General features: G+C 39.9%; 1 protein-coding gene across 2 annotated transcripts in view; it reads left to right on the top strand.

Annotated features, from left to right (window-relative positions):
- Morc4 (MORC family CW-type zinc finger 4) overlaps nucleotides 1–24,787 on the top strand; it is a 54,666-nt gene extending 29,879 nt beyond the window's left edge. Inside the window, exons 10-18 of one of the 2 annotated variants that reach the window (XM_036175346.1) lie at nucleotides 1,881–1,970; nucleotides 6,282–6,410; nucleotides 7,695–7,760; nucleotides 8,581–8,632; nucleotides 9,961–10,133; nucleotides 18,394–18,480; nucleotides 21,521–22,193; nucleotides 22,749–23,032; nucleotides 23,358–24,787. In XM_036175346.1, coding sequence (XP_036031239.1) covers nucleotides 1,881–1,970; nucleotides 6,282–6,410; nucleotides 7,695–7,760; nucleotides 8,581–8,632; nucleotides 9,961–10,133; nucleotides 18,394–18,480; nucleotides 21,521–22,193; nucleotides 22,749–23,032; nucleotides 23,358–23,511 — 1,708 coding nt within the window. In that variant the 3' untranslated portion in view covers nucleotides 23,512–24,787. The remainder of the gene's footprint in view (nucleotides 1–1,880; nucleotides 1,971–6,281; nucleotides 6,411–7,694; nucleotides 7,761–8,580; nucleotides 8,633–9,960; nucleotides 10,134–18,393; nucleotides 18,481–21,520; nucleotides 22,194–22,748; nucleotides 23,033–23,357) is intronic. The other variant, XM_036175347.1, reaches the window with a different exon arrangement.
- The last annotated feature ends 2,021 nt before the right edge of the window (nucleotides 24,788–26,808 follow it).

The following is a 26,808-nucleotide window of genomic DNA, read 5'->3' as shown; positions in this document are numbered from 1 at the left end:
TGGGTTTTTTGAGCATCTTTAACCCAGCACTATTTCTGAGACTGTTTCTTTGGATTTCATTTTTCTTTGATCATACCAGATTTTCATGTTTCTTTGTAGGCACTGTGATTTTTATAACACAATAATTCTGGAAATGAGATTTTCTCCCTTTCATAGGATTTGCTGTGTTATTTTTGTTTATTTGATGTCAGTGGTGTGGTTTGCTGTAAGCTGTCTCTGTACCAGGGACCAGGTAGTGTGTAAACTTAAAATTTCTCACTTGTTTTCTGAACCTGTATTTTTCTTTCGAAATTCATAGTGACTTTCTAATTTTCTATATGTGCATATGTGTGTGGTTATGTGTATGTATGTATACATATGCTTATGTATTTATGTATGTGTTAATGCTTCCAAATATCTTCGTTTTTAACATCTGGCTCCCTAAACAGAAAAAATATGAAGAGGTGAAAATAAAGTTCCATCACTGTGAATGTCCTGGACATCATTTCAGCTAGAGAAGAAACTTGTAATCATGGAGAATATAGCAGAAAAGGCCACTTGCCTGTTCTGTGATCAAAAATAGTAGCAATGAGAAGGATGGTAACCTGTTTTCCTATCATGGTTCTTATAAGTGGCTTGTGGAACACCTGCATGATTCTCTGTCATGGCACTAGAGGTGGAGAATGTATAGCTTTTACTCTGTTAAGAACAGAAACGGACCAACATTAACCACAATTTGCCATCTAAGTGTTCTGAAATACTGATCGTTAAATATTAACTGGATTAGATTCAGGCTCCTATAGCAGCTGTGCAGTAAAATGTCAAAGGAGCATGTTCCCTGTTAGTCCTGTTTCTCTGTGATCAGGCAGACTCTGCCAGTGCAGTTGTTACCTAGGCAAGGAGACCGATTCCACTTGTCTCCTACTTATCCTCCCAGGAGCCCATGAAATTTTCTTTATCAAGTAGACCTTGAAGAGGAAACAAAGCTGGAGGGAAGGCTATTAACAGAGAGGAAGAAGCCCTGGTAGTAGGAGAGGGGTGGGTTAATACAGGAACTTGTCTATGGTTACTTTAATCTCGTGTATATAGTGAAAAGCTAACTTAAAATGAGTAAGGAGGCAGTAAGGAAGAGGAATATTGAAGAAGAAATCCGCAAAAACACCCAATTATGATCCCGAAGGTGAAGAGAGGTTTGAAATCTCTTGAGTTTCTAGTGGTCCAGGTATGTGTACATTCGCATTAAATTGTAATCCTGGGGATAAAATTTCATAGGAATTATTCATTAGACGAGAAAGCTAACTCAGGTTACACTTCTAATAGCAGTGTTGAGAAAAATGTTGAAGAGACATTTTCCATGTTAGTGTTGTGCTGCTATGATTAGGGTTTGGAGGCAGAGGAACTAGAAAGATAGATGAAGCTAATATTTGATTGGTTTTTGATAAGGTTTTATGTATGAGCCTCTAGTTTTTCTATTTGATCCTGAATTATGTTCCTATCATCATCTGAAAATTTAATAATTCATCAGTATTTATCTCTGTCCTCATTCTATCATAGTCTTTAATGACAACAACATACTCACTCCATGATTCTATGAGCCTTAAAAAGAACCTAGACCATTCTACTGTTTTGGATCTTACAACCATTTTAACTTCACAGCCAAAGTGACTATCTGTCATTATGATGTTAACATTATGGTGCTTTTTTTTCTGTTACAGTTTTCATTATGGTTTTATTATAGGACTTTTCAAAGGCAGTCGATGCCTATGTTAGTTTTTTTAGTTGTAGGTAAGCAAAATTATGCTGACTATTCTAAATTGCTGGATTCTGTTCAACAGGAGCTTCTGAGAGATAAAAATTACTAAAGTGCTGAACCTTGACATACTCTTTGCATTTTCTTTCAGGTTGACAATAAGTGCTCTTGCCCAGAAGCTCAATGCTTATTGGAAGGAAAAAACATCTCAAGAGAATTTTGAGAACTTACCTACATCCAGGCCAGTACCATAAGTAATAAAATGTAGAATATGAAAGCATTAAGGGTAATGTCCTTCCATCCAATGGAAGAAACAAGGATAAAATAGTGTTTTTCACATCAGGAAGGTTAGTTAACTAGCAAGAAGAAAGTACAGGTACTAATTACATCATTTTACCTCTTTATTCTGTTTTAAGACTTATGTGGTTTGGGTCATAAGTGTGAAGGATTTAATGCTGGCAGCTTAGAAGAGACTAATATAGTGGGCATTTAAATCAAACACTCCTCAGTGGAAAGTCTAGACTTGCTTCTTGATAGCTGTGTGCACTTTGGTGAGTTACTTTGCTTTTCTGTATTGAATTGGGCTCCACGATTTTAGAGCAGTACACAGCACAGAGTATGTGTCCAGAGTTAACAAACTTGCTTCCTCTCTATTCTTGCTAAATTGTATTGGGACTGAACTGATATTTCAGAGCAGAAATAGAGAACGAAACATATTAGAGAAAAAGTAGAGGTAGGTGACTAGAAAAAGGTCAGGACAGAAGGCAGGTGGCATAACAGCATACATACAGTTAGTTATTACATCACCAAACTAAATATTAAAGTGTTAGAGATTACACTGCCCCTCTCATATGAGGGGAGGCTTCTCCTTTTTTGTTTTTTGTTTTTGTTTGTTTGTTTGTTTGTTTGTTTCAAGACAGAGTTTCTCTGTGTAGCTTTGAACCTTTCCTAGAACTCACTCTGTAGACCAGGCTGGCCTTGAACTCAGAGAGCTCCACCTGGCTCTGCCTCCCGAGTGCTGGGATTGAAGGCATGCACCACCACCGCCTGGCCAGGCTTCTACTTTTTTAAATAGAAAATACTAGATCAATGTATGGTACAAAATTTTGTTTCATATGCAGTCTGAATGCTGTGTGTATGTTTCTACGTTATTCTAAAGATCTCAGCTCATGTCAGTCCTCCATTTTTGCCAAAAATTTGAATTTTGATGAGATGCCATTTTGCCTTTCAAATTAGCAATAATTAATGTAGTACAACAGATGTTCATGTATTGCTAGTACATGTAAGATTTAGCAGCAGATTTTTTCCTTTTTAAAATTCGTATTTTATTTATTTTACATCCAGACAGCAGTTTCCCCTCCCTCTTCCCCTCCCACCTCCCCTTCACCCCCACCTCAATCCACTCCTGTTTCTGTTCAGAAAGGGGCAGGCCTCCCACGGGTATCAACAAAGCATGGCATATCAAGTTGCAGTAAAACTAAGCACCTTCCCTTGCATTAAATTAAGACTGGGCAAGGCAATCAGTATGAGGAATAGGTTCCCAAGAGCCGGCCAAAGCATTAGGGACAGCCCCTGCTCTCACTGTTAGGAGTCCCAAATGTAGAACAAGCTGCACAACTGTCACATACATGTAAAGGGCCTAGGTCGATCCCATGCAGGCTCCCTGGTTGTTGACTCAGACTCTGAGTTCCTATGAGCCAGGTTAGTTGTTTTTGTGGGTTTTCTTGTGATGTCCTTGACCCATCTGACTCTTATAAGCCTTCCTCCCTCTCTTCAGGATTCCCGAGCTTGGCCTAATGTTTGGCTGTGGGTCTTTGCAGTTTATATCAATTACTGGATGAGGGCTCTCTGATGACAATTGGGGTAGTCATCAATCTGATCACAGGAGATGGCAAGTTCAGGCTACGTATCCACTATTGGTAGGAGTCTTATCTGGGGTCATCCTTGTAGATTCCTGGGAGTTTCCCTTGCATCAGGTTTCTACCTGACCCTGTAATGCCCCTATTTTCCAGTCATCTCTTTCAGTACTCTCCCTCATCCACCCCCAAACCAAATCCCTCAAGTTCCCATGCCCACCTGCCCCCAGCTCACCAAGGAGATCTCTTCTATTTCCCCTTCTCAGAGAGATCCATGTGTCCCCATTTGGGCCCTCCTTGTTACTTAGTCTCTCTGGGTCTGTGGATTGGTTTTCCTTTATTTTGCAGCTAATATCCACTTATGAGTTAGTACATACCAGGATGATTTTTTTTCTAATCCCATCTATTTGCCTTCAAATTTCCTGATGTCATTTTCAACAGCTGAGTAATAATCCATTGTAAAAATGTACCACATTTTCTTTATCCATTCTTCATTTGAGGGGCATCTAGGTTGTTTCCAGGTTCTGGCTATTACAATTAAAGCTGCTATGAACATAGTTGAGTAAGTGTCCCTGTGGCATGATTGAGCATCCTTTGGGTATATGCCCAAGAGTGGAATAGCTGGACCTTGAGGTAGATCAATTCTTAATTTTCTGAGAAACTGCCTTATTGATTTACAAAGTGGCTGTACAAGTTTACACTCCCACCAGGAATGGAGGAGTGTTCCCCTCACTCTACATTCTCTCCAGCATAAGCTGTCATTTGTATTTTTGATCTTTGCCATTGTGATGGGTATAAGATGGAATCTCAAAGTAGTTTTAATTTGCATTTCCCTGATGGCTAAGGATGTTGAACATTTCTTTAAGTGTTTCTCTAGCAGCAGAAATTTAATAATAGAGATTATTTACTGAGTATTTACTTAAATTCTAGAATTGTTCTTAGTTCCTTTCATGTAATAATTTATTTAATAACCCACAAAACTCTCAGTATACAGCTATTTTTACTTTGCAACTATAAAGCTCAGTACACAAAGAACTTATATCCTTTACATAGGATTTCACAAGTAGAACACAGTAGATCTAAGGTTCAAATTAAGCAACCAGGTCCCTGAAGCCACACTCTTCTGGAGGGATATAAAAAGGGCAATATAGTATAGCTCCTTTAATTTCCTATTTTCTACAAACAGAAGTTCTACAGCCCTTCTTTCTGCCTGGGTTGAAGGATCCACCATGGTCTCTTTGTAGCTGCTGCCTCTTAGTGTTCTTGTCCTCAAGAATAATACAGGCATCTTTCTGCAAGACATTCTTCTGTGCAAATACATCTAAAACCAAAACTAACACGACCTTTCCTCTCCTCTTCCACTTCTGCTGAAACTGCTTTCTAAGGGCTCTGCCTCTGTAGCTGTGTGGAAATAACAGACAGCAGAGGTCAGGCCTGACCTTAGAGCTTCAAGGTTGCAAGTCTGGAGCAACTTACAGCAATGGGGAGGTCCAAAAGTTTGAGAAAACTTGACTAAATGGATTTTTTTTAAAAAGGGCATTGTATTTGAGTGGCACAAGTACCTTTTATTTCCGTCTTTGTATATTTCTCTTTTTTCTAGTTTTCCATGATGGGATGATGTTGCTTTTATAACTAGTGATTTAAAAAAGCAGGATTTAAAACAATGAAAAATTACTGAAAGAAGTCATAAAAGAACCATACCACTTTATTGAATAGTCCAGTAGAAGAACAGTAAAATACAACATAACACAAAACTCACCCTGGTGGTAAAATAGGCCAGAGGTGCCTCTCTAATTCCCGTGTCTTTTCATCATCCTTTGTTCTCTCCAGTACAACTTTTCACATTTATACCTTCTGTTGCATATGTGCTACTCCTTTCCGCAGGAAAATGAATTCACTTTAATCTACAGTGATTGGGTTACACACTTCTGGAATTGATGAGGGAGGATATGCATTTGAAGAGTTCAACTATGGATGAGTTTATCTTAATAATCTCAACCAATTGTTGGAGCCATCATTTATAGTTAGAAAGTTTAATCAAATTATATTGCCTTTTATGATGGATGTTGGGAATATCAACATAGTTTGGACGTGATGCTGGAGCTCAAACATGGAGCCTTGTCCATACTGGGCAAAGCTATTTGCTGAACTACATCCCTAAACCCAAAGAACTGTTTTTGAAGGGAAAAGGAGAAATCAGAAGTGTGCAGGGAAGTGAGGGACAAATTTTGATGACAATGAGAGAAATCAGAAGTATTCAGGGAAGTGGAGGAGAGATTTTGATGACAGTGCATCTGTGCCTCCTATAAATAAATTTAAAATTTGTTCAGTGATTGGATAAGGAAATAAAACAATTTGGTGTGTTTTATTTCTTTATAGCAATGTATGATACACATACTTTTCTCAAGTTAATAAATCTCAATGGTAAAATTATCCCATTTTCTCAAAAAAGGATTCCAGAATAAATATTATTAACCTCTAGAGATAATGGCAGATTAATATGTTTTGTATCCACATCTTGTATAGTTATCTATGTTGCTCAAAATATACACATTTCAGACATTGAGATTGTAAGATTTCTAGCCTATTTTCCACATACAAGTTTTTGTTTTTATTTTGAGGACATACCTTTTCAGTGTAGGACAAAGCTCAGGGCTAGGATCTATACAATAACATTTCTATTTTTCCTCCTCCAGGAAGATTCCTGACCAGACATGGGTACAGTGTGATGAATGCCTTAAGTGGAGGAAACTTCCTGGAAAGGTGGATCCATCCACATTACCAGCAAGATGGTTTTGTTACTATAATCCCCATCCAAAATACAGGTAAGGTCCTAGGACTCCTTAGTCTTTCCCTGACTCCTCATTTGTCCTCCTATTTCACAGAACCCCTTCAGATCAGATTTACCTTCTTTAGCCTGGTGTTCAAGGCCCATTCTGACTGGCCCCATCTTAACCAGCATCTGACCTTATTTTTACTGTACTTGACCGAAGACCTTCAAGGCACCGTTCCCTACATATTCCACACTTAGTCTCTCCTCTGGGACTCTGCTAGTGTCATTTCTTCTGATTGAAATGACTTTATCCCATGTTCCTATTCAAGTCATAGCAGTCTCAGGAGCTGAATTCTTTGGTGACAACTTTTCCTCTCTGTAGCAATTTTTAATGATTTTCTCTGATCTCCTGCAGCATTTAATTCTTGCTTTTGTTCATATGCCATTTTTTTTATTTGGGGGGTTATTTTTGTGGTGTTCATTTTTTTTTAATTCCACTAGAGCTTTTAAATTCCTTAAGACTAAGTTCTTTACATCCCACATTGAGTCAATAGCTTTCCTATGTCTCCTCTGTAGAATCAATGTCAATAGAATCTGTGGCACATTCAGTACTGTTTGTTTGCTTGTTTGTGTTCTAATGTGCCATATGTTCCTTATAGTACCAACATGTAAACAGTGCCTGACATTACTCAGTAGTTACGTTATGTTCACAATAAGTCAGTCTGCTTCAATCCAGCTGTGATCATTTACATATCCTTCCTTTTGCCGACCACATGCTGGGAAAAGAAGGTAATCCAACAGAGTATGCTTTTTAGAGAAAATGTCCAAAGTGGAAGAAAAGACATGAATGAAGGCTAGGTCTCTCATTTGTAAGCGTCCCTCACCGTCTCCACGTGTGCCTAAGCACCTTTCTGTGGAAAGGAAACGAGACTGTGTGGTCAGGTAATGAAACTGACTACTAGAAGTTTCTTTGTTAATGTTTTCCTCTTTTGAATATGTTATCTTTTATCTGTTCACACTTAGTCCAGGAGAGTGCCTTCTAAGCCACTTTACTCCCTTGCAAAATGAATTATAATGTAATTTCCAATTGATACTCATTTTTGTTTGCCAATTTCTTAGGAATACTTTTGGCCACTGAATAAATTTGTTTGTGCTTTTGGTTTTTTTCTCCTGAGATTCCCTTCTCGGTGCTACACATATAGCTAGCTTTTGTAGTGTGAAAGGGATCCAAACTGTATACTGTTACCCATTTGTTAAGCTGCCCTTAAGGGAAGTAAAGAGTAAAAGCTAGGACCATGCTTTGCTTCTTAAAGATGATTTCCTCTCTGCACGACAGGAGATGCTCTGTTCCAGAAGAACAAGAACGCATGGAAGACTTATACCTGAGCAAGTCTAAGCAACAGTTGAGTATACGTAAGGTGGTGCTCTATATCCCAGAGTGGAGGAACCGCTCTCCCTGACATAAGACAAGGGATTTGAGAAGGGAGATTTCTTTGGAGGGCTCTGTGTTTGCTCCTCCTAACTGTCACATAATCCAGAATGCCTCAGCTTGTCATTGTCTCCTCATTCATTCTCCTCCCTGCTCGTCATACATACACACACACACACACACACACACACACACACACACACACTCACATATACACACACCATCACACACACACTCACACATACACACGCCATCACACACACAGACACCACCACACACATACACATACACATCATGCACACACATACCATCACATGCACACATACCATCACATGCACACACACCATGACATGCACACAGACACCATCACACACACACACCATCACACACATGTACACACATGTACCATCACACATATGCACACACACACACCATTATCTCACACACACACACACATACACACACAGAATGAGAATGAAAATTTGAAATCTCTACACACACACACACACACACACACACACACACATACACACACACACACACACACACAGAGAGAGAGAGAGAGAGAGAGAATGAGAATGAGAATTTGAAATCTCTCCAGTAGCATCATTCAGGAACATAGCCCTAGTTTCTCAGTGAACTTCATGAGTGAACTAAATAGCACGTAATTTTGAGACAGTCTCAGTACGGAGCATAGACTGACCTGTAACTCACTCTGTAGACCAGGCTTGCTTTGAGCTTGCAATCCTCCTACACTGGCCTCCAGAATCTAAATAGCACTTTTATCTTCTAGAGATGAAACTGTTGAGAAGAAGCAGCAGCCTGTGGAAGGTGACAAGCAGCAGGTGAGAGACAGGTCCATCTCTTCCTTTTCTCACCCCGTTTTCCTCAACACAGGATTGAGGTTGAAGGACAGTACGTAGCATTGCTGAGGGTCTCTTCTCATGCTCTTTTCTCTGGATTGGATTGTTGGACTTTGTGTTGATCTTCTGTTGTTGCTATTCAGATCAATCGACAGAAGAGTCATGTCATTTATTTTCCAGATTTGGATTCGTACTGATTCTGGGCAGTGGGAATGACACATTTGGCGTCACATAACACTTGTGTGCCATCTTCATAAGCTGCTCCTCTTGAGTGTCTGGTTTTCCTGTCTCCTTTCCTTTGGGATTCAGGGATCATTCCTTCCTCTTTTCTCTTGGGAAGAAGGGTTGGTTCTTTGTGCCTCCCCGCGCCCCCCCTCATCCCTGCTTTCAGGCTGGCTGGCTTTATAAAGACTCTGCTGTTTTGAATTTTCAGGAGCACTGTCTCTCGGACATGGTTGCCCAGCTCCGGACGCTGAAGGGTGCAATAAGGTTGGCCGTCCTTTCAGGGACACTCCTTTCCTGACAGCCACCATAGCACCCATATATCTCTCCCACCCCTCCTTGCCTTTCTGCATGATTTCCCTCTTGACCCTATTTCCCAGAGATCTGCTAGTCGCATGTTAGATTCACTTCCTTCCCCAGTCGGGCAGGTCAGACTAGTGAGGAGAGAGGCAGTTAATACTAACGCTTCTTCACGTACCCTGCTCAAACTGAGGCTTATGAGCGATCACGTTTCATATCCTATATCTAGACTGAGATTGGGATTGCCAGGACTGCCCTGTCCTCATTCAGTTTGCCTTCCCTTTATTCTTTCACCCTAATTATTCGTATTTTCTTCATATGCTGGCTCCTACCAGATCCCAGGTGCATGTCTCTGTTGTGTGCACTGTGAACATGTGGTAGCCTCTGGCATGTGTCTCTCCTAAACCAGCAGATACTTGCTGCAATGCTTTTCCTTTCCACCCATATTTTCAACACAGAGCTCGAAAGGATGAAAGCCCAGCCTTCACCTGGGTCACAAGAGCGCAGGAGACAGCGACTGGGGCCTGGGTTTGTGTTGTGGGTGGGATAGGTCAAGTAACCAATACAAGCGTTGGGAGCAGTCTGGTGGTGTCTAGCTGATAAGGTTAGTGACTGAACGTGTCTGGGTTCAGTGTCCTAGTGTACATCACTGTGCACTGTTTGTTCTGTTTAGGAAACAGTTTCTTTTTATTTGGCCAAGCATTCTTTCCTAGCATCAGAAGAATTGACACAGCTTTTGGTATTTTGTTTAAACTTGGGATTTTTATGAACTATTTCTTTTTTGCTAGGTCCTCAGTAGTCCACTAAAGACTTCTACTACACAAGATATGGCTGAACTAACTGACAAGACAGTTGGATGTGAGCAAATCAATAGCCCTAGCCTGCTTTCATCTGGTGGGGAAGAAAACAGATCACCTCTTCAACTTAAGTCTCTGGATTCCAGTGTTTTTCAGTTTTCCAGGTGACTAAAAACCATCATTTGTTTTCAATAATAAGCCTCAGAATCTGTTTTTCTGTAGATTAATTTGCTATATTATATAACAATATCTAGTATATATAATATATACGTGGTGTATGTGTGTGCACGTATTGGCTGACTTTACACTCCGTCTGCCTTCTTAGTGCTAGTATTAAAAATGTATACCACCATGCCAGGTAAGGTGTTTCTCTTAACACATGAAGTTCACGCATGAAACTATAGTTAGGGACTGATAGAACTGTGTCTTGCACGCAGCCACTAGTTTGTCCTTCTTAGACGTGCTATGCCGAGCCTATATATTTTTGAAGTGGTCACTGTCTTGTGTCATCTACTGAAGTCTTCATATTAACTCTTTGAAAAGTATAACGTGCGATATAGAAAGTATATATAAATATATATGAAAGTGTGTGTACATATATATATATATATATATATGTATATATATATATGAAAAGTATAAGGTAATGCTATGTAGAAAATTGTCTCTATACTTAAATTTATGAATGTTAAAGTTTACAGAGGCGTCACAGTCCTATGATATGCTGGCCCTGTGTAAAATTAACTAGTGTCTCTAATGAGCATACATTGTTTCCTACAAAAAAGTCCATCACTGAAAGTTTGTTCTTGTATAACGTGGTGGTTCAAGTCTTTAATTCCAGCAGCCAGGAGGCAGAGGCTCCTGGGTGTTTGTGACCAGCCTTGTCTGCATAGTGAATTCCTCGCCAGCTGGGTTTACACAGTTTGTTCTCTGGCTTTACTCACTTCTTCTTCTACTGTCTCATCAATGCTGTTAGTCCATAGAATAGGAAGAAGGATAACTATGTGTTTTCTTAGGTGTTAGGCGTCTCTGAGGTACCAAGAGAACAACAGCCCCCACATAGCCACTAGAAATGAACACAGTACTCTTAATTGGCACGCCCTTCCATTCTCTTCTGCCCTGTTTTCGTTCTTGCAGGGCAAGCAGAGAATTGTTCTCAAATAGGAGAAAAGTCTACAGTCATCATCAAAGTCCTTCTTACATAATAGTCATTAATTTCTCACGCCCTTTTCTAAACACATCATAAGACAGAGGCCATATTATTTCTTAAGGTCAGCTAACCTCTTCCCTGAGTGATACAGGTTCTTTGCCCGTTTGTTTCTCCTTAGGTAAGTCTTTTGGCCTTATAAACAAAGACTTGTACAGGTTTGCGAGTCCCCTGTACTATGACTCTTCCACAATGAATCTGTGTAGAAAATACAGGAACCTTGAGATCCCCTGAGCAGCAGATGGCTTCAAGAGAAAGTAAACTTTTAGGAGTAAAACTATTGAAAGAAGTAAATGACAGTCTATATGAAAGCATTGGAACACTGCCTTGCTTGGAATGTGATCAGTACTCAGTGAGCAATGATTAAATCCAAGTCAGATTGAAAGAGCAACTTAGCAAGGGAGTAAAAACTGTAGTCCACTCTGGTCTCTGTAGTTTGATCCTAACTCCACCCTATTTCTATCAATAGTTTTTCATCATCCATTGCAGGGTTGAAGGGGTGCACAGTAAATAAGTTTGTTTTTGAAGGCCATTATTACTTCTCTTTTTTTGGTCATCTGGCTACTTTTATGCCATTGTCTTCACATCCTTCCATTTTAATGGTCACTTTTCTTTTTCTGCCTACATTTGTTCGGTAGCTGTAGTGGTTTAAGGCTACTGCAGGGGGATTACAAAGGTGATTTGGGATATTGTAGTATATATTTTGTGAGTGCAGTACTATACTACATCCATTGGGTGGCATACCTCATCAGCTTTTGTTGGAGATTTTGTATGGGTCTTTGTGGAATACAAGGTTAAGACTGTAGAGGACGAGTAAAGGGCTTTGAAAATTTTTGTGTAATTCTGTTTTGTTGAGTAAAGAAAGAGTAAAACTTTTTCAAGAGCTAAATGATACCCGATGCTGCTCATAACATATCTATGTAAGACTAGCAAACAATAATAATTACATTATTTAAGGCTGCACATATAGGAACATTAAAGTTGGTTGTGGCACAATAGCATTTCCAGCTACTTAGGAGACTAAGACCAGAAGACCAGCAGAATCCAGGGGTTGGAGACCAGGCTGGATAACATACCAAAATGCTGTTTCAATTTTTTTTATTAGCATTTTTTCATTTGGAAATGGGAAATGGGGATGCTCACAGGTTTAATAAAGTATAAAGAGTTTCTGATGAAATAGTATTAATGAAGTAATAAGTTTAACCAAGAGTTACAAAAGCATTCCTTCATTATCAGAAACTTAAAATATAATAAGAGTCTTTGAGTTTTGTAGGCCTGCCCCTTAACTATGCAAAATAAAGCCTAGTCTGTCCAGGAAACCTTTAAAAAGTCATTCTGGGAGCCAGGCGGTGGTGATGCACGCCTTTAATCCCAGCACTCAGGAGGCAGAGCCAGGTGGATCTCTGTGAGTTCGAGGTCAGCCTGGGCTACCAAGTGAGTTCCAGGAAAGGCGCAAAGCTACACAGAGAAGCCCTGTCTCAAAAAAAAAAAAAAAAAAAAAAAAAAAAGGAAGAAGAAGTCATTCTGGGATAGGTTAGAAGGGTCCTCCACATCTAACAAGGGGAGATTGGAATTACAATACAATGAAGAATAGATTCAGCTAGGATGTAAGCTGTCAGTCATAACCTTTTATGGGAAAACAGCTTGTTTCTATAAAGAAAGTAATTTACATCTGTTCATCCATTCTACATAAATTTGGGTGTTCTATGAAAGGTAGTCTTTTATGGTAATAAGGGATCCAAGATAATGGAATAATCATTGTTGTATGTAAATATCTCCAGTGCATACAAATTTCCTTACAAATGGTACAAACTAAGGTCTAAAATAGCCATAAGTGTTATCAGCAAAGGAAAGAATTAGTGATTGTAGTTTATTTATATATTTTGAATAAATAATGCCAAAAGCTGATGAGTTTGTATGTCAAAAAGAATTTCTTTTTCTTTTTTTTTTTTGAGCTGAAGATCGAACCCAGGGCCTTGCGCTTGCTAGGCAAGTGCTCTACTACTGAGCTAAATCCCCAACCCCCAAAAAGAATTTCTTAAAAGATGCTTCTGTTGCCTAGGAAAACTGGTTTCACCTGGGAGAAGCAAGCCTCCGACTGCTTCATTTACCCCAGTTTTATATTGTAGAAGGTATATTATAGATAAACCCAAAAGGACTGGGTCTCTGTTCTCCCAACCAACTTTATCTTCCCCAGCTTGTAAGGTGGAGGCACTCACAAATATAGGATAGAATATCTTCTTTAATTTTGCCAAACAAATAGACTAGATATTGTAACTGTAATTCTTGCTTGTTAACTGTTCTATTTAATGTAATTTTACTATGTTAAAGTTAAAACCTTCTGCCAGGCGGCTGTGGTGCATGCCTTTAATCCCAGCACTCAGGAGGCAGGGACCGGTGGATCTCTGTGAGTTCAAGGCCAGCCTGGTCTACAGAGCGAGATCCAGGACAGGTACCAAAACTACATGGAGAAACCCTGTCTTGAAAAAACAAACAAACAAACAAAAAACAGTTAAAACCTTCCTTTTTAATTAGACAGAAAAGGGGAAGTGCTGTAGGATATCGTTCTGTATGTTGTGAATATGTGTTGCTCTGATTGGTTGATAAATAAAACGCTGATTGGCCAGTAGCCAAACGAAGTATAGACAGGACAAGCAGACGAGGAGAATTCTGGGAAAAGGAAGGGCTGTGTCAAGAGTTGCCAGCCAGACATAGAGGAAGCAAGATGACAAGACAGAACTAAGAAAAGATACCAAGCCATGTGGCTAAGTATAGATAAAAATTATGGGTTAATTTAAGTGTAAGAGCTAGTCAGTAATAAGTCTGAGCTAACAGCTGAGCAGTATTAATTAATATAAGCCTCTGAATGTTTATCTTATAAGCAGCTGAGCCAACGAAATCAGCCACCTGATTTTGACAGCATCCAGAGCTATGAACCAAAATAATTACCCCCTTCCTTATAAGTTACCTAGTCTTGGATATTCTGTTATAACAATATGAAACATACGAAACAAAAAGGAAGTATTTAAAATACTAGAAAAAAGACTGTCAACCAAAAACTTAATTCCAATAAAATTATCTTTTCAGAGGTTAAATGTGATAAATTTATTCTTTGGTGTATAAGTTTACACACAAAGCCATAGGAACGTACTGTTAGCAGACCTGCCATATAAGAAATACTAAAGGATGTTTAGCAGAGCAAGGGCTGTCTTCCAGTAATTTGTTATGAAATTAGACAGTAATATGAATGCTAATAAAGATAGTTGTGTAATGAATTATAAAATAATATATCACTCTTCAGTCTGTTGACCAATTTAAGGAATAATTACTTAAAACATTTATCTGTTTTCAAGACAGGCTTTTCTCTGTGTAGCCCTGGCTGTCCTGGAACTCACATTGGATTTCCTTTAAAAGTCTAGGTATGCAAGCTACAGGAGACACTTTAGATTCAACTCAACAACTGAATCAAAAGTAAAGGACAGAAAATGGCATTCCATATAAACAGCAACTTAAGAGAGCTAGCAACCATTTCTAACACTAGATAAAATATGTTTTAATGCCAAATGTGGTTTTCTTACACCTGTAATCCTCGCACTCAGGAGGATGAGGCAGAGGAATGACTGTCACTTTGAGGTCAGCCTGGGCTACAAAGCAAGACTGTCTAAAATTATGTGCATTAAAACAAAAATATTCTAGAGATAGATAGAGACATTTCATAATGAAAAAGTCCACTGGGGAGGCATAATAAGAAAATCACTAAGGGCCAGGCAGTGGTAGCATACGCCTTTAATCCCAGCACTCGGGAGACACAGGCAGGCCAGCCTGAGCTACAAGAATGAGTTCCAAGAAAGGCGCAAAGCTGCATAGAGAAACTCTGTCTTGAAAAAGCAAAAAAACAAAACAAAACAAAATCACTAAGCCTAATCAAACAGAAGGAAAGAAATGACTAAAGTGGACATGAAATGGAGCAAAACAATAGAGAAAGATCAGCAAGACCAAAATTTATGTTTTTTAAAGAACCATAAAATTTAAGAAAAAAAAGCAATTATATTTATGATAACTTCAAAAATATTTAGAATAAATTGAACAGACTTGGTACAAATTATCTGTACACTAGAAAAGAAACAAAAAAACCATTTAAAACAAAAAAAAACAACAAAAAATATTGTTGGATTAAAGGCAACCTAAATGAATAGAAAGACATCTGTTTGTTACTTAAAAGAAAATTGCAGTAGTCTCAAACTGATCTACAGATTCAGTATAATTTCTTCCAGAACAGCAGATGTCTCTGTTGCCAGTAATCAACAGTGTCATACTAAAATTCACATGGAAATGCTCAGAACATAGAATCAGTCAAACAATCTTGGAAGAGAAGGAAGTTGGAGTCTCACTCACCTTTAATAATCCACAGTAGTCAAGACAGTGTGAAAGATTAGACACACACATCAGTGGAAAAGAAAAGAAAAACCTACCCTTACATTTATGCTTGAAAGATTGGAATGCAACAAAATGAAGGTGAATCCCTACCCTGCACTATACACATTTAACTCAAAATGGCTTTAGATCTAAGTGTAACAGCTAAGTGTAAACCCTTTAAAATAAAGAAAGAGTAAGGTTTTATAACCCCGAAGTAAGCTATAGTTTCTTGGATATCACACCAAAACCGGAAGGAATGATGAGAAATAGTTCAGTTGATAGGTGTAAAAATGATGATTTGAGAAGCTGCAGAGGTGGCTCAGTGATTAAGAGCATTTGCTGCTCTTCCAAAGAACCCACGTAGGTCCCAGCAGCCACAACCACCTACAATTCCAGTTCCAGTAGATCTGAAACACTCTTGTGGCCTTTGCAGGTACTAGGCACACACACGGTGCATGTACATACATACATACATGCAGGCAAATTATCATACATGAGTAAAAATAAATAATAGATCTTTAAAAACAAAATGAGCCAGGCAGTGGTGGCGCACGCCTTTAATCCCAGCACTTAGAAGGCAGAGGCAGGTGGATCTCTATGAGTTCAAGGCCAGCCTGCTCTACAAAGTGATTTCCAGGACAGCCAAGGCTGCTGTTACACAAAGAAACCCTGTCTCAAAAACAAACAAGCAAGCAGAAGAGCCGCATAGAACCTTGACAGTAGGGTAATGAGAGACTGAGGCAGAAGAATTGGAATTTCAAGGCTAGCTTGAGTTGTAGTGAAACCCCATCTCCAAAAATAACAGCAGCAGCAACAACAACCAGGAAAGAAAACCAACTCCCCATAGAATTAAGGAAAAGCACTTTCGAAAAATTGCATGCAATGAAGAGTTGGAACCTATTACAACTCACTAATACAACAGCTTAATGGGGCAGCAAAGATCCACAGATGACTAATAAGCAAATGAAAGGAAGCTTAGTATCACTAACCATCAAGGCTATGCAAATCAAAATCAAAATGAGCTTTTACTTCACTACCACTAAGATGGCTATCTCCAAAAAGGTAGATAATACATGTTGGTGATGATGTGGCACAAGCCGAACCCTCATGTATTGATGTAAATGCAAAATACTGCAGTTGCTTCAGTGGAAGAGTCTGGAAGTTCAAATAGTTTATGAGCCAGTAATTCCACTTCAAAATACTTACCCTAGAAAAGGGAAAATGTGTATTCACACAGAAACTATACATGTGTTCCTAGCAGCATTGTTTACAGTAGACAGGCGAAAGAAGCTGAAGGTCCCATCCGCTGAGTAGATACTACAAGATATGTAACACCCTCTTCAATTTCTCTTCACTGTTGGACAGTTTGTATTATCATTATATGTCTTTCACTTCCTTAGACTTACTCCAAGGTATTTTAATTTTCTGAGGCTATTGTGAATGGGATTGTTTCCCTGATTTCCTTCTGAATATGTTGTTTATATATAGAAAGGTTGCTCTCTGTTTCTCTGTCTCTGTCTCTCTCTCTGTCTGTGTGTGTGTGTGTGAGAGAGAGGGGGGGAGGGAGAGAGAGGGAGGAGTGTTAATTTTGTTTCTTGCTACTTTGCTGAATATATTTATCAGATGTAGGAAATTTGTGGTTGAATCCTTGATATGTTGAGATATGGACTTTGAATCCCTAAATTCTCTGGGAATTGTGTCATGAAGTGTTGTTGGTTTTTGTCAATGGTCTTTTTTGTATCTAATGACATGGTCCTGTTTTCTTTATTTATATGATCCCTGGTAGGTCAGCCACACTCCAGGGTAGGCCCACTCACTCCTAAGACTAGTCTAGTAACACAAACCTGACTTGGTGGGGGCAAAACACAAAAAGAAGACTCAACATTGGGTATCTAAGGAGGAGAGGATGGATAGAGTAGATACGGGAGGAATTGGGGAGGGAATATAATCAAAGTACATTTTATGATAATCTCAAAGAAAAAATAAAAGTCATACAATGGAATATTGCTCAGCCATATAAAGAACTTGTAATAATCAACTTTTTGTTACTCTAATGAAATGCCCTAGACTGTGTAACTCTATGAAAAATCACATGTATTCAATTTAGTTCTGGAAGCTTTAAATATAAGAAGCACATCAGGAGCTCTGGAGAAGGAAGGCCTGCCTGCTGGCAGAGTGCTGTGGTGGTGTAAGGCATCACATGACAAGAGACAGGGAGCAGATATCTGTGTCCGCATTGTCGGTCTCTTTCCCTCTCTACTGTCCTCCTCTTCTCTCTCCCTGATTTTCTGTTTCTCTTTCTCCTTTTGATGACTCTCATCAGCCATCATTGGAGGTTTTCCCTAATGGCATTATCTAACCCTAATCACCTCCCAAAGAACCTACATCTAAACATACTTGAATTAAGTTTCCATATTTTGTATCTCACAAGGGCGATTAGCTTTTTATATGTAAATTATTGGGGTGATACTCAACCATTTCAACCCTAGAGAGACAGTAATATGCTGATACAATTTAGATAAATGTTGGAAACATGCTAAATAAAAGAGACCAGTTATGAAAAGCCAGGCTTGTTATCCCAGCTGCTCCAAAGTCTGATGCAGAGAACTGCTGTTGATGGACATGTGTACTCTAACTGGGTAAATGCACAGCATTTTAAGGAGGTCATCACCAATAAGTACATACATGCTGTACAGGAGCCAAGGTTTTGATCAGTATTTTTGCCTATCATGGTGTCTTAAACAGAGTCAAAAGCATGAGAATGAATGTTGAAAAACTAAAATATTTTTGTTTCAATATAGTCTTCGGCGTGTTGTTTGTGAAATGCTCAACTCACAGTCAAATAGAGAAAAGTGCTTCAGGAAGCGTTTGGAAGTAGCAGAAGGAAGGTATTGTCAGAAAATGTAAATTACTTAGAAGCTAATGTGAAATGTAAAGTAACAACAAATAATGTGACAAAAGGGAGAAGAAAACAATGTCGTTGAATTCCTAGCATATAAAGCCTACAAATTCCTAGAGAAAAGAACCAGAGTTTCTGGAGAAATATAGAACAAACAAAAGAAACCCATAGTTGTTCCAATTTTGTACTCAAGTAGGGTGTGCACACATACCCAAGCACAGAGACCCAAGTTCCATCCATAGCACCCACATAACAAGCCAGATTCAGTAATGCATGCTTGTAATCCCATCATTGGGGAAACAGACAGAAGAATCCCTGGGGACCCTTTCTTTAGCTAACCTTGCCCAAGGCCCCAGTGAGAGACCCTGTCTCAAAAAAGCAAGGTAGGTAACTCTTACGGAACTATCCCTGATGTTAACTGCTGGCCTCCACATACACATGTGCACACACACACACACACACACACACACACACACACACACAATGCTACAAACATACGAAGTAGCTCTCCAGCAGGATTTAAGTGTACAATGTCAGAAAAGAGAAGGTTGTTGTGGTCAAATGGGTCACAATAAGAAATCACCCAGCCATTCAGTTTGTTTAGTGTTTATGAAGGAAGTAATGGAAGACAAAGTTAGGGCCAAATTATATACCCCAGCTCCACTTAGCAACTGCAGGCAGCCAATTATAACCTCTTCCTGATAGGCCCTTAAAAGCAGTTAAGATAATATTACCATCTGCCCTCCAGTTGAGAAAATTAGATAAGGCTTCACACACTGCCTAGCAAAGAGATTCCTTGTGTTTTGGCATGAGAAGGCTTGATTGTCCACTTAACACATTTAAATTTTTATGTTATAGGGAGCAACACATAAAAATTTTTAAAAAGGAGTTGCATAAGCTGAAGCTGGGCTTTAGGAGATTAACTTAGTGGATGAGCTGGAGGGAAAACAGGTCACAGGAAGCCATTGCAACAATTCAGATGGGTAACCATAGCCTCAGCCAGTATGTTGGTAGTGTAAGTCACTGTATAAAACCGTAAAAATTGCCAACAGTTTGATGATGTTGACACCAGTAAGAAGCAGGAGAGAAGAAACATGTTTGAAGGAAACGGTCAGGTTTTGACACACCAAATTAGCGATACCATTGGGGCCTCCATGAAGAAAGGTGTGCTAAGCAGTTCTAAAGTCAGCATTGGGGTTAGGACTTAGGAGAACGTGGGAGGTGTGTCCTCCCAGCGGTTGGGGCCAACATGTCTGCAATTGCTCAAAGGAAGGATCATAGTCAAAAGTGGAAATAGTTACGAACAGAGCCCTTAGAGTTGGGCAAATGAAGATCAGGCACATAATACAACTTAATTTACCTTTCCTAAAACGTGTGTTGTCTTTGTTTGTTTGTTTGTTTGTTTGTTTGTTTGTTTGTTTGTTTTAGACAGCTCCAGTCTGTAGCCCTCCCTGACAGGCCTGTAGCCCAGGCTGGCTTTAAAGTTCTATCAGTCTTCCTGCCTCGGCTTCCCAAGTACGAGATTACAGGCATGCTCCAATATGTCCAGCTTTCCTTTCTGTGTAGTATTTTATACAAACTGCTAAAGGATAACACAAGAGCTGTTGTGATGGCAGGCCAGTTTGGGTTCTGAAAAACTCATCAAGCATTATGAGAAGTTACGATTGAGATGTCTCACAGCTGTTCTCCAAAACCACAGAGATAGGGGCGGCCTTGAGGTCCTCTGAGGGGTCTAATTACATGCCTGATTGTTTCTCACTAAAAGTTCAACAGCTGATTTTTACCTCGGCATCTCCTAGTCACCTGGAGAGAGGAGAGGGCAATTGAAAGAATGAAAATGGCATTCCAGCCCTTCTGCCTATCAAAGATCATTATGGGTTTCTCTGGCACAGCTATTTTGATAGGTTTGTCACCCATTAGTGCTAGTAGCAGCCAGAAAAGGAGGTGATTTGAGACCATGATCCTGGGGTTCTCTAAAGAACAAAGTTTGTGCCTGACCAAGTGAAGTTGTTGGTCATAATGGGGAAATGACTTGAACTGACAGGTTTACTTTCTTTGTTTCTAACTAGGGCCTTGTGTTTTAATTAACTTTTACAAGTGAATAATCGGCAATAGCCATAATCCACTTGGCTGGCAAGGAATTGTATGGAGTTCTATTGCAATATAAAAATGTGTTAAGTCTTTGATACCAGAGGGTTTGTGATACTTTAAAATTAACGAGCTGGCTTTACTCTCTGCATACACTGCTAGGCTTTTTTATGACCTTTTATTCCATTCTGTGTTAAGAGATTCGTGTGTGTGTGGGGGGGGGCAGTTTTTGTGTCTTCCTTTATTTGCTTTTAGGAAGCTTCATAGTTAGGCTGGTTTAAAATTCATTTTTAAAATGTTTTACCAAGGTCAGCCTCCTCATGTTTTATTCTTATGCTGACCCTTAACACCTATCAAGTTTATTTCTCCCTTACTGCCAGTTGCCAATTTAATCAGTTGCACAAGTGAAGGGCTGAGGCTTGGGGTGGGGGAGCTGAGTTGTTGGACTACTTTGTTAATTTAACAAAATCCGTTAGACTGGGTAACTTTACAAGAAAACATGTTTGTTCAGCTCACAGGTCTAGAGATTCAAGGGCACAGCATGGCCCTGCTATCATCTTTGCTCTGATGAAAGCCTTGTGGTGGGTGGGATCACAATGTTAGGGTTGTGTGTGAGAGAAAGCCATTACGTCTTTTATAGTCTCTGACTTTCCTGAGAACTAACTCAGGGTCCCATTGAGTGCTGCTTTAATCCCTTCTGAGGAAAACACCCTCCAGTGATTTAACCTTCCACAAGGGGGCTTCCTCTTAAAAGTTATTCCCTTTAACATCCCTTGCTCGGGACAGCCTTCAGCACACTCTCAGGGAAGAAGCCATATCACAGCCATGGCAGTAATAGTCCTAACCTGAAAGAATATGTGCCTTGGGGAGGGACTTTGTAGAATAAGATTATTCTTAACCTGTCCCATGACAGCTTACAATTTGATTTCTTCTTTTTGCAGTAAGTACAAATTGATCCTAGGTGAGGAGCCTGTGGAGAAACGAAGGAGGCTCCAGAACGAGATGACACCATCTCCTATAGATTACTCCATGTCCAGTCCTTACAGGAAGGCAGAAGCAGCTGCGGCCTACCCAGAAGGAGACAACAGCCAAGATCAATCCAGTTCTGAGAGAAGTACACCACCATATCTCCTACCAGAATACCCAGAAGCAAACAAGAATATAGAGCAGAACCGGGAAGCCCCCGCACTTGGGGCCCAGGACCAAGACCAGGAGTCCCTGCTTCCTGAAGAGCTAGAAGATCAGATGCCCAGATTGGTAGCCGAAGAATCTAACAGAAGTAGCGAGAACATAAACAAAGAAGTGAATAAAGGGCCTTTTGTAGCTGTAGTTGGTGTTGCAAAGGGACTTACAGATTCAGGAGCTCCCATCCAGCTAATCCCTTTTAACAGGGAGGAGTTTGTAGGGAGAAGAAAGGCAGCAGGATCCAGGAACCCGAATCCTTATTCTTCTGTGGCCCCTGCTGCAGCAGCTGCAGGGAAAGGGAAAGGCTGCCAGGAAAGTGGAGGGCGCAACATGCCGAAGATCAAGAACCAGAAAGAGCTGGAGGAATTGAAGAGAACTACGGAAAAACTGGAACGTGTTTTGGCTGAAAGGAATTTGTTCCAGCAAAAGGTTTGGACAATGAATTACCACTGGGGATAAGACAAGGTCGTTGTAACTAAGGGACTAGGGCAGTGGTTCTCAGTCTTCCTAATGTTGCAACCCTTTAATACAGTTCCTCATGTTGTGCTGACGTCCAACCATACAATTATTTTGTTGTTACTTCATAACTGCAAATTTGCTATTGTTATGAATCATAATGTAAAGACCGTGTTTTCTAATGGTCTTAGACGACCCCCGTGAAAGGGTCATTTGAAATCCTGATGGCTTGCAACCCACAGGTTGAGAACCACTGGACTGGGGTGTTGATATATTGGTAATTTCTTTCATACTCTGAAGCTTTTAAACAAAATATGTCATTAAACCAGTCTGTGGTTTAAACTTATGTCCTAGATTGTGTGGACCCTAATGGGCTTTCCCTCTGTATTTTAGATTTGACAAGAGATTTGCATAAGTATAATAAAGCATTATAAATAATGGAACCACAGGGTAGATTTTGTAGGAACGGTTTGGGATACTCTAGCTTTTGGTGCATGGGTCACTGACTTTCTCTTTCTTGGACTGCAGGTAGAGGAGCTGGAACAGGAGAAGAATCATTGGCATTCTGAATTTAAGAAAGTTCAACATGAATTGGTGACCTATAGCACCCAGGAGACAGAAGGCCTATACTGGAGCAAGAAGCACATGGGTTATCGCCAAGCTGAATTCCAGGTTCTGAAAGCCGAACTAGAAAGAACCAAAGAAGAGAAGCAAGAGCTAAAAGAGAAACTGAAAGAGACAGAGACACACCTGGAAGTACTGCAGAAGGCCCAGGTCTCCTACCGGAGCCCGGAGGGAGATGACCTAGAAAGGTTAATTACTAGAGTTTAGTTATCAGCTTGTGAGTACTAATGGGAATTTTCTGCTAAGACCGTCCCCCCTACCCCCTGCCAGCTACTGGTCATAGACAAGGGAGAAAGTCTTAACTCATTGACCACCACAGATTGAGTAATTATTTCTTAGAAAGCCGCAGCCAATCCCCCTGTGTTTGATGGCATGGTGCTTTCTGTCTTCTTCCTACCTAATGGAGACATAATTATTAAGAAATGTAAGCCCATTTTGAAGGGACTTCATTTTATTCTGTTGGCTAATGACTTCATGTCATCTCTTCTCCTGCCCCCTCACTCCATCATACAGGGCTTTGGCAAAGCTTACGCGGCTACGTATCCACGTCAGCTATCTCCTTACTTCTGTCCTCCCTCACTTGGAGCTTCGTGAGATCGGGTATGACTCAGAACAAGTGGATGGGATCCTGTACACAGTGCTGGAGGCAAATCACATACTGGATTGAGCACCAGACTATATATCCTCTCCTAGCTTTCTGTTCCGTTCTGCCTGTGTGCTGTATGTCCTCCCTTGTCTCTCTCCTCCGGTCTTTCCCTCCCCCAGCCTTTCTTTCTTTTTCACCTGTATGCCTTATATCAAGAATCTTGAAATAAGTCCTGGTTCTTAATCAGTGTCCTTCGCATTCAGTGTGGGTGTGGAGAAAGAGGCCCATTAAGTAGCCTTTTAAGAGTCCAGGAAAAGAAAAGCAATAGTCACCAAGTTAGGTGACCCGAAAGGTCTAGTTTTCATGATCTAGAAACTTGGTCTGTTTCATGTTCTGATAACGGTTCCTGTTCATTTAGGAGAAATCGGTCAGCAAATGTTGGGTCCAATGTACCTGGTGGGATAAATCAGGCTTTCAGTCCTGCCAAGGTTGAAACAATCTAGTTGGAAGCTCAAGTCACAGCAAGTTAACTAACTGTCCAAAGCAGGGGATAGTGTGTGTGCGTGTGTGGTGTAAAGATGACAGAGAAGATGAAGGAAAGCAGTTTAAAGGAAGGCAGTGCACCGAAAGTGGGAGCTAAACAAAGCGTCAAAGAGTGAGCATGACAACACGCTTAATCATGCTTGTTGCTGAACTGGTAGCATTATGGTTGGTAGTTTTTCTTCTTCCTATCTTCTTGCCCTTTTCAAATTTTCTATAACATTCTTGTTATTCTTCTTACATTGGAAAATAAATTGTTTTGAAAGCTAACAAGTAGGCTTGAATTTGGGTGTCAAATGAGACGTTTATGAAGGTATAAAGTCATTTTACACTTATAATTTATGTTGAGTTTAACATTACCTCTGGGGAGACAGCATAAACAAATGTGCAAAAAAAAAATCCAGAATGTGAAAAATGTGTTTGGTAAGAGTAATAGGTTAGTGTAAAAGGAACCCACCAACCAACTCACCAATTCTCCGTGGCATTGTTATTTTAATAACAGATATGTGAAAATAAATATATAAGGATCAAAATGTTGTGTGTATCATCATATTATTAAATTTTAGGTATCGGGGAAATATTTTAGAATAGAAAGATTTAGTTGCGATCCCTTGTGATATACCTACGTACTTTCTAGGCTATATAGAATGAGAGATCTTAGAGTACAGGAATAGCACATCTTATACTCATGCAAAGAAGATGTTTTATGAATCCATTGCTTTATTATATTTATGTAGTATAGAGTCTCCAAAGAGTTAAAGATACTCCTGAAAGGTCGCTCGCTGTACAGTGAATATATATATATATATATATATATATATGCCTATGTATACGTGTGTATATGTGTGTCTCAGCATTGAAAACTAGGGAGGAGAGGAGAGGAATAATAAAAGGAAGGTGGAATCCACCAGCAGTAAAAGGATTCTCTACTACAGACAAAACACTTTGGATAGTGATTCTGTTTTCCTCAGTAAATTTACTTCAGAAGACTGTCCCAAGAATACTTTACCTCCTTTGAAGGGAAGCCCATCATAAATAGATATTCCTGTGAGTCTGTGGAGAATATGAGGAGGCCATAGCCAGGCTTCACCATGAGAGTGGTACTTAAACATAGCTCTGGTCCTACCACTCTACCTCACCCCATCTTTAGCATGCTGCATGATTAACTAACTTCCATGGTCGACATTTGCATCAGTCTATCCAAGGCCCTGGTTGTTTAAATGGAGTTATTAACAAGGGAAGGATAACACATGCAGTAATTTTCTCAGTGATACTTGTTTGTCAAATGGGGACTGGGAGCGGTGGGACTTTTGCACAGACGAGCATAATGTGAATGGGGAGCCCAGGAGAGGAGGAATTTCAGTGAATGGAAAGTTTAGTCTGGATAGCTATTTGGTGGATGAGTAGGGGAGGCAGATAATTGAGCTCTAAAGGGGAAGAAAGCTTGAAATCTTAACTCATCTTTACCAGAGCTTCCTGTCTGCACAAACTCCCTGGTTTATGTCCTGGCAGCCCGTAGTTTGAACCCACACTGCTTCTTCCAGCAACACTCAAATGTGTTAGTCTATCCACTCCAGTAACAGAGCTATTGCTTTGTTACCTATTTACCCTGCCACCGCATACAGACACCTAGGTTAAAATTCCATCCTTTTACAGATGTCCCCCAAGACCGCCCGCCTGCCCATACTTTGTTTCAGCAGCCTTTCGTCATTTGTACTGCCCTAGCTCACTTGGTCTACTGGGAACATGGCAAGCTGTCAACTAACCTCAGAGGCTACACTGATACTCTGCCCTCGGATACATTCTTTAACCTTCCTGCAATAAAAGAACTCTCTAGTTACAGACAAAACACTATGAAAGCTGACCCATCAGAGATAAATATTCCTGTGAGTCTCGAACTCATGTCAAATACCACTGTGGAAAGACTGGAGTGTTGCCCATCCTTACCAGAAGCCATTCTAGTATGAAAACAGGTACTAACAGTAAAGAAAAGAGGTGCCTCTTCCTGGCTTTCTTCTGAGGTTAACATAAATCTCCTTACAAATGGTTCCCTTTAACTCGCCACAGGAAGTAAGCAGGTAGACGCTTACTATCTCATTCCTTGACAGCTGAAATCAATTCTTAATTGGCCTCCCTTGTCTCCTATTCTCATTCCTCAATACACACTTCTTAATATCACTAAATAGCTCTTAACAACTTTATCAGGTCATGTCTCTGCTCAAAGACATTATTGCTCACTCTTGCCCACAAAGTATTATTCAAATACTTTAGCATGGTTCTCAAGCCCTGTGTTATCTGGGGTACTCTCCTCTATACACTCATCTACCAGCAAGCCAAACACAAAGCTTTGTTCTACGTACATTGAACTCCTTTTCAATTTCTGAATGCACCTTAAGGTTTTTGTCCTCTGCCTTTGCTATTCCACTCCTGGAATGTTCTCTTAATCATCTTGCCTTTGGTTAAAATGCCAACTGATTTCTGAAAATTCCTCCAACCCAGGAAAGCATGAAATTTTTCTTTGAATGTTTAAGCCTTGTGTCATTTCTAAGACTTGTATCATAAACTTTCTGATCCTGCTTTCCCTATTAGAAAGCTCCAGATTGATATTCAACTGCCTACTTGACATTTACACTTACATATCTCACAGACAGTTCAAGTAAACCATGCTAAAAATAAACAGCGACATACACCAGGACTTTTCCTCCCCAACCATTTTCTTCATGTTAGAAAATGGCACCTCCTCCCACTCAGTTGCTTAAGCTAGAAACCTGGAAGTCATCCTTAATTCCTGTTCTCATTCCCTACATCCAGTCTGGCAACATGTCTCTTGTTCTATTT

This window comes from Onychomys torridus, chromosome X (assembly GCF_903995425.1).
Source record: "Onychomys torridus chromosome X, mOncTor1.1, whole genome shotgun sequence".
In the NCBI taxonomy this organism is placed as follows: domain Eukaryota; kingdom Metazoa; phylum Chordata; class Mammalia; order Rodentia; family Cricetidae; genus Onychomys; species Onychomys torridus.
Note: the sequence above shows the minus strand (reverse complement) of the source record. Positions and strands in the feature narration are given on the sequence as shown.